This window comes from Amphiura filiformis, chromosome 17, assembly GCF_039555335.1.
Source record: "Amphiura filiformis chromosome 17, Afil_fr2py, whole genome shotgun sequence".
Taxonomy (NCBI): Eukaryota; Metazoa; Echinodermata; class Ophiuroidea; order Amphilepidida; family Amphiuridae; genus Amphiura; species Amphiura filiformis.
In genome coordinates, this window is record NC_092644.1 from 16,724,272 (window position 1) to 16,733,550 (window position 9,279).

A 9,279-nucleotide genomic window follows, 5' to 3' on the forward strand; every position below is an offset into this window, starting at 1 on the left:
ATATGTGACCCGGCAGCACAAATGAGCCGTAAATTCCCTAAATTGTATTCTGAGTTATGGTGTAAAATGTGTACGAAGGTCATATTCATCGGTAACTTAAGCTGACCCGACATCCGTCTCATTTCGATAGTCAAAAACTAATCAATAATCCTATTGTTGAAGTGGATAATAAGCTTCTACCTTAGATGGCTATAGAACTTTGAATAGCTCTGGTCTTTGTTTGCTTATATTGCTAAATCCTGTTCAAGTGGTGGGTTACCAGGCATTGTATTTTGTACAGGTATGCATAACCAACAATTAACAATGAGAGGACTTTCTTAAACCTCGTTGACTTGGGGATGATTTGAAATGACCGCCAAACAACAATGTGGAAAAAGAGACACATGTAAAAACGTAAAAGCTATAATTTTGTTGAAGGAGCAAAGTTTAACAAACCATAACCCCGCTTCTGGATATCGTTTGAAGTCAAATGATATACCATTTTTAAGTTTATGATGTTTATTTTTTAAACACGAAATAAAACAAAATTGACCGGGGGAGGAATTTACGGCTCATTCGCCGTGGACGGTCACATATATCGGTTTAATCTTCAATAAGCGGGTTTATGGCTGGAAATGTCACGTGCGGTGAATTCGCTGTGGACGTAGGTGCACTATGATTGGGCGCTTTTTTGGAAGCTTAAAAAATTGAGCTACTTGAGAATCCTTTACCGCGGCCTGGCGAGTCAATGCGCCTCGCCTTGACGCTGAAAAGTTTTGGCAACACTGTCTGCAGTTGACCATTCTGGCAGCGCGATGGAAGTACTCAGTTGGTTCACTGAATTTTAACGATATTACATTAAAAAAACAAATCAGGAAAGAAAAATGATGGGAGTAGGTTTTCAATTAATATGTAAATCCATTTAACTGACAGGTGTTCTTTTTTACCTATATCACTATGGACCACAATGACCTACATATGGACCACAATGACCACATCCTCAATTAAACACTCATAGTGTAAAATTTGACCTCAATTTGTATTATATGGGGAAATAAAACACATCTGTTTGAATATCATGAATTTACTTTCCCAAAATATATGAGAATTTCGGCAATATTATGAGAATAGTGAATGTGCACATTTATTTTACTTGATTCACAGACGAAGAACAATTTTTTTTTAATTTCGCGAATGTGTTTTGCAAAAATATGCGGACACAAGAAGTACGGGTACCGGTGCATACCAAGGCTTAAATATTGATGTGATCAAACTAAAGGTAGGGATGACCATCAAATTTCATGTTGCCCCTATTGCTACAAAAGATTGTTTACTGGAAAGAACTCATCAACAGAAGTATTTTGATGGTTAAATGGTCAAAATCGGTCAAAAACTTTTCGAATTATGAATTTTTAAAGTTTCCCATTCTGGCCGGTTATTGGAACGAAATAAAAGTCCAAAAATAGCCCAATTAAAATGTAAATCCATTTAACTGGCAGATGTTATTTTTTTACCTATATATATCACTATGGACCACAATGACCATATCCTAAATTAAACAATCATAGTGTAAAATTTGACCTCAACTTGTATTATATGGGGAAATAAAACACATCTGTTGTGTTTGAATATCATGAATTTTCTTTCCCAAAATATATGAGAATTTCGGAAATATTATGAGAATAGTGAATGTGCACATTTATTTTACTTGATTCACAGATGAAGCGAATGTGTTTTGCAAAAATGTGCGAACCCCGGGGTGCGAACACCGGAAAACAAAACAAAACTATTTCAAATTAGAAGAATTTTTTTGACTTCAACACTACTTAAAATTTGATCGCTTACCGGGAGCGCTTTCACAGTACCAACTGCGTCCTCAGCCGGATGTTTATACCACTACGTATGAATATACAATTTTATATCAAAACTATTTCAGTTTCACAACAAGAAGATCCTTTTAAAACAAATTCACATTATTAAAGAAAAGTGGACACAAAATTTGAAAATTGGACACTAAAATTTTACCGAACAACCGAATTTTAACTGTACTTCAATAGTTTTCAGATTTTAATGAATGGTGACGTTCATATCCTATAGTAAATTCAATGCAAATTGAACGTCGTCATTCACTAACAATTTCAAACTATTAACGTAGGGACATTCCGGTGGAAACACGGTGTCCACTTTTTCAATTTTGCATCCAATTTTCTTTAAAATTTCAAATTGTTTGAAAAGGGTCCAGCTTTGTTTTCAACCCTTTTTTCTTTTTCGTATTTTTTTATTTAATCCAGACGGGCTTCAAAAAGAAGCCCGCCTGGATTTATTTGGTTTTGTTTCGTACCTGGCTTAAAATTTGACCAACATGTCAAGATATAATGCTCAAATGGTATCAGTGTACTAACTGAGAGCCCTGAAGCTGCTTCAAGGGCATTATTGCCGATTAATGTGCTCTGGCATGGGCCACTTAAGAGCCCTGGATCACTTGTATTTTTTTTCTTAAAAATAGGTAAGAATACCTACGATTTCTTTAAACGGTAAGAAAATTTGTAAAAAATTAAAATCTTACCAAGAAAATAATGATCTCATTGATTTCATAATAATGTTCATGAAGGATGCCCAAAAGTTCATTGAAGGTCTAAATCTTTTTATATTTCTGAATATTCTATATACTTCTTTTTATGTTTTTATCTGGTATGGTAAGTGGTAAAGAATCATTTAACCATAAACCATACGCTATTATAGTGGATACTTGGAATCTTGACGACAAGAAGTAACATTCATCAGCGCTAATCAACCTTGAAATGTTGGGGGGGGGGGGGTATCCGGGCAAAATTATTTAAAAGTGGTTGAAAAGAAAAAAGAACATGGGTCATTTGTGACCATAAATCTCGGGGGAAAACAAGGAAGATATAATTTACCTCAGTAGAATTCAAACGCTTCATTTTGTAGTAATATCGTGGAAATCGCACGCCGGATCTCTGCCCCATACGGTGTACAGCAAGACATTATTCACACGACCACCAACTGACCACGAGAAGTGTACAACAAACAGCCGATGTCGGTCCGTTCTCATATAATTATAGACCTCTGTACCTACTTCCCATCATGCACTATTCCAGAGGGTAATTTAGCCGCATTCCGGCGGCTTTCGAGTGTCGCGAAACACATTATCTCCACGGATGTGTAGAGTCCTGTTCATTACATTGATAGAATACGGACATTTTGGCTGGTGCTTCATCGGAAAAAAGGAACCACGAATAATGTGGCCGATGACTAATAAAAAGCTTTTCTAGGCGTTATTGACACGTGGTTGTCAGGGAATCAAATTCCTGTTATACACCTGAAGGTTCAAAACTAATGACAAGACATGCAGTGATATATTCTCGGCGTCCGTTTAAGAAACGTTAAGAATCACGTAATCACTAACCTCTTACACAAATATTCTACATCGCTCTTTTTAACTTCATCACAATTAAATTTAACAATTACATTATTAGTAACATCGATGGACTTAATCTACATATGGAATAAGTTTGCCCATAATTAGGACACAATAGTGGCAAGCAGTGACGTAGCCAGTGGGGGGGGCAGGGGCCGGTGCCGCCCCCACCCCCGCTCGTCATGACCGTCGGTTAATGAAAGGCCGTCGGTAGACTGAAGGCGTTGGTGGAAAAAAAATTGTGTTAACAATAGACTATTTTATACCCAGGGTGGCAGAAAAAGGGGAGAATTATAAAAAAAATGATGCAAAATTGAGAATGAAATTGAATTTTACATAAAAATTTTGTGTTTTTATGTTGGTGCCACCTAATATCCTTTTTTTTTCTTTTTTTTTTTTTTTTGCTCTTCACTTTTTCAAACCATGCAAAAAAAAGTTGTGCCCCCTCGGTTCCAAAATCCTGGCTACGCCACTGGTGGCAAGGACCATCAGTTGCACACGATCTATGAATTTGATTCACTACGGACTGGAATAGTGCGTGATGGGAAGGAAGGAAAAATTCTATACGATTGAATAATGTTATATATACTATGGGGTATAAAATTATACTATGGGGTATAAAATTATAGTAATATTGCTAAGCAGGAAGGTTTTAAAATTCTGATTTTTACATGATTGTAATGCATAAGGCTTTAGGTGCTGTATTTGTGACAAGACCTGAGATGTTTAATAAAACAACGTGTCCCGTCGTTTTATTCCAACGATCGACATATTTGTCAAACACGTACGCGATGTCGTACGGGTATGGTCATAACACAGAAAAAGGACCGAATTCGGTCACACAATTAAATGGCCATTTTCTTTGTTTTCATTCAAATAATATCAACAACAAAAACAAATACACAATTGAATCATGAGATTTTCAGAAGGCCAAAAGGCCTAAAACAACTGCTTTTTGTGCCACCAAATCCTTATTATTAGTCACACGCCAGTGATTTTGCTGCTATAGGAGGACATGATGTTGATTAAGTTATCAACTAGAAAATTTTGACCACAGATCACATACTTTTTAATCTAGCGGCATTTTTCGAACTATATACTTAATTTTGATACACCCTGTATATATATAAGTTGCATAATATTACTTAAAGACGAAGTACCACCAAAGCAGATCTTCTGGGATGAACCAAACCTGCCTGATTATCATATTTATCAGTGACAAAATTGCCTGGTTATCATATTAATCAGTAACAAAATTATCTCTAAATTTGAAAGGTGCAATAACATTAAAACATCAATTAGCACCTCTCAAATTCAGAGATAACCTTGTCACTGATTAATTTGATAACCAGGCAGGTTTGGCGGGGCTTCCTCTCAAAAATATATAAATACATATCTAGTTACATACATACAACTAAGCAGAACAATTCAAATGGGAATAGAACATTCATAACATTATAATCACAAGAAAGCAGTTGTCATATGATCTTAATTATGGTGTAAATGCTAGGAAACCAGCTAATTATTAAGCGATTTTGGAAATGGAAGACAAACAAAACGAAGAAGTACTAAATGTGACTGTATACGACGAATGAGCCGTAAATTCCTCCCCCGGTCAGTTTTGTTTTATTTCGTGTTTAGAATATATATATCATAAGCTTCAAAATGGTATATCATTTGACTTCAAACGTTATGGTTTGTTGAACTTTGCTCCTTCAAGAAAATGGTAGCTTTTTTCGTTTCTACATGTCTCTTTTTCCACATTGCTGGTAATAATTTCAAACAGTCATAATTGGTGGTCATTTCAAATCATCCCCAAGTCTTATTCATCCTTTCCATAATTACATTATCCAATATGATAGTATTTATTGTACAATATACGGGATATTCTATGATTTGCATCGCGCACCTTACATTTTGATTATATTCACGGCTTGATTAGTAGCCTTAAACCAATTATTAACTTCTTTTAATTACTTATTGACAAGATCATATTCAGATACAATGGCCTTATTACACCATCTTCTGTTATGTAAAGTATCCTTAAACCATTTAAAAACTTTTCCTCTTACAAAATGCTGTGATCAATAGTGTCAAAGGCGTTTGACAAGTCTAGGAAATGTTCAACATTTGTCTCGTTGTTTTACGTGAATAAACAAGATTTAACAAGTATACGAGTATATTAGATATCATTCCTTTATTTTCGTTTGATATTTTATCTAGTATATAGGACCAATTGCCTTTATGAAATGGTCAATTGACGTGTGTACGATGAAAATGACACCTAACATGTATTTTCCCTTTCTACAAAATGATTCAAACTTAGGATTTGAAACCCAAAGATCAGATCTTAGTTTATATATAATTAATTATAAAAAACATACATCTTATCTTTCCATTCTCTTTGTATACGCCATAATAATTATTATAGCTATTCGGATGGCGATTCTTTTAATTAAGTTTCCGATATGATAGGCCAATGATGCTAACTTGGTGATTTAAAGTCTTATCCATTATTTCAATTTTTCTTGATACATCTATATATGTAAACATTCAGCATAAGAGTTCACTATTGATATAATTATATTTTTGGCTGAATTCTTCTGGTGTTAAATGCTTTCTTTCTGGTAAAATTTTTGTACCTATAATTTCATAACTTTTGCCTTTATTTTCAAAATAAATCTATAATTGGATTAAGTATCATATTATCAAATGGATACGTGGATTGTTTTTTCCGGATTCATTCATAAGGATATTATTATAACCATCAGAATTCTCAACATTTTCAATATGCTCATCATTGATTTTGGAACATTTATTACAGCATTTACAGCATACATATTCATATACTCTTAAGTAATGAAATCTCTTTTCGGTTTAGGGATCATACATTTCTTGTGCATATAGTTTGCACATATTTTGCAAAAAAATTGTTGTTTCTTTTGCATGTTCGTTTTACAAACGATACATTTTTCTTTACTTGCTATTTACATATATAATCTTATAAAATATATATAAATACAAAAAAGATCTTACATAATATCAGTAACTACGATCAGAAGGCGTCCCCAAGGAACGTGATATTACAAAACAATTTGACGAATGCCGGCATATTGCCATAGTGATATACAAAATTGTATCCAAAATATGTCTACTCAAAGTTTTAAAAAATAAAAGTTTTTACACCAAAGACGGTTAATATAAACATTTCCAACTGCAATCGGAGGAACCGTCTCTAAATTCCACACACTGATTTCTCTTTCAAACCCTTGTACTTCCATTTGGTTTTTAGTGCTATTTTTAATTTTCGTTCTCAAAAGACATTGTTTTATGGGTAAAAATTGTCGCGTTTTTTTTTTTTTTTTTTGAACGAATGTTGAATCTGAACTTTGGTAGTATTCGCTTCGTGTCACCAAAGTTCACGAGCGCGAGTGCTGGTGGCACGGATTTCGCTGGTTTCAATATCGGGGTACCGTTACAGCGTAATAAAAAATACATCGGGTATCAATATGGCCGCCGCCATGAATTGCGAAATGACCGTTGATCGTCGTAAGGAATTAAGAATTTCTCCTTTATTTGTACGTATATAAGCTTGGGACTTTTACTGTTTGTCGTTTTTATTATTACTGCAACTATATAGCCATTGATTAGTTTATGGTACAGATTTCCTTTAAGAGCATCAATGGGTTGATAGTTTTGCAAAATGTGCTCATTTCTTGACTATCGACTCATGTTTAGCCAGTCTATTCTCAACATGAAAACAAAAGGAACCTGTACAAAATAATGGGAGTGTCATGTAATGAGATGATGCGTCATGATGCAAAGGATTCTGGGATGGGTAAGTTATATTCTCTGATTTCTAAGCTTATTCAATATTCTCATAATTCATTTTGGAAAATTTATTACATACATATTCATATACTCTTAAGTAATGGCATTTCATTTCGGCTAAGGTTCATTCATTTGTGTGCACATAGTTTTTACAAATTTTACATAAAAAACTTGTTATTTCTTTTGCATGTTCGTTTTACAAACGATACATTCTTCTTTACTTGCTATTTATATATATAATCTTATAAAATACATATAACTACGATCAAAAGGCGTCCCCAAGGAACGTGATATACAAAACAATTTGACGAAATTCCTGCATATTGCCACAGTGATATACAAAATTGTATCCAAAATATGTCTACTCAAAGTTTAAAAAAATAAAAGTTTTTACACCAAAGACGGTTAATATAAACATTTCCAACTGCAATCGGAGGAACCGTCTCTAAATTCCACACACTGATTTCTCTTTCAAACCCTTGTACTTCCATCACATCTTTACTTAACCATGAATACAAATCAGGCCACATCTATTGACTAATTTGTTATTATATATAATATAATATACTACGTGTTAATATTAAGCCAATTTTGACCGTATCCATTTGATAGTAAACAAACCATAAATTATCTCCAACAGTAAAGGATAGGGCGCATATACTGGATACATGTGCATACCTTGGCTGACATTGGAGATTTCCTGGTATAGCCAAATTGATTACATGGAGGAGATACCCCAGTACAACCATGGTTATATGAGGGTATTATCAGAGAATATATCTTACACTTCCCATTGATGCATTACTTCCATTTTAATTTTCTGTACTGATTTGCTATTAAGAGCATCAATGGGTTGATAGTTTTAAAAAGTTCATCAATTGATAGAGCACATCCAGGTCTTGCAAAATGTGCTCATTCCTTGACTATCGACTCATGTTTAGCCAGTCTATTCTCAACATGAAAACAAAGGGAACCTGTACAAAATAATAGGAGTGTCATGTAATGAGATGATGCGTCATGATGCAAAGGATTCTGGGATGGGTAAGTTATATTCTCTGATTTCTAAGCTTATTCAATATTCTCATAATTCATTTTAGAAAATTTATTACATACATATTCATATACTCTTAAGTAATGGCATTTCATTTGGGCTAAGGTTCATTCATTTGTGTGCACATAGTTTTTACAAATTTTACATTAAAAAATTGTTATTTCTTTTGCATGCTCGTTTTACAAACGATACATTCTTCTTTACTTGCTATTTACATATACAATCTTATAAAATACATATAAATACGATCAAAAGGCGTCCCCAAGGAACGTGATATACAAAACAATTTGACGAAATTCCTGCATATTGCCACAGTGATATACAAAATTGTATCCAAAATATGGCTACTCAAAGTTTAAAAAAATAAAGTTTTCGCACCAAAAAAAACTAAAATAACATTGTCAAAAATAAAGAGAAGTATAAAATCTATTGCTAATTATAAACTAAAGATGTCATAGTTTGTTTAATAAAGTAGGTTACCCTTTCTCCCGCCCTTTCTGCATAGACGGTTAATATAAACACTTCCACCAACTGCAATCGGAGGAACCGTCTCTAAATTCCATACACTGATTGCTCTTTCAAACTCTTATACTTCCATGACATCTTTACTTAGTACATGAAGATAAATCAGTCCACATCTATTGACTAATTTCATATTATAATATACCACGCGTTAATATTAAGCGCATTACGTCACGGACCCAAAGCACTATACATCAAAAATAAAATATATAATAGATATACATAGTATTTAGTTCAATGATACTCCCTCTTGGATTTGGATCAAGCTTTACAATTTTGACCGTATTCATTTGATATTAAACAAACCAGAAAACATGTCCAACAGTAAAGGATAGGGCGCATGTGATGAATACATGAGAATACCTTGGCTGACATTGTGGATTTCCTGATCCAGCCAAATTAATGACAAGTGGAGATGATATGATTAAACTAGTGAAACCATGGTTAATCCCATAAA

At 33.7% G+C, this 9,279-nt stretch overlaps 1 protein-coding gene across 1 annotated transcript in view; it reads right to left on the bottom strand.

Annotated features, from left to right (window-relative positions):
- Positions 1-9,197, bottom strand: part of LOC140137011 (sodium- and chloride-dependent glycine transporter 1-like) — a 44,315-nt gene extending 35,118 nt beyond the window's left edge. Inside the window, exon 1 of the mRNA XM_072158672.1 lies at positions 9,186-9,197. Within this exon, the coding sequence (XP_072014773.1) occupies positions 9,186-9,197 (12 nt within the window). The remainder of the gene's footprint in view (positions 1-9,185) is intronic.
- Positions 9,198-9,279: the final 82 nt, after the last annotated feature.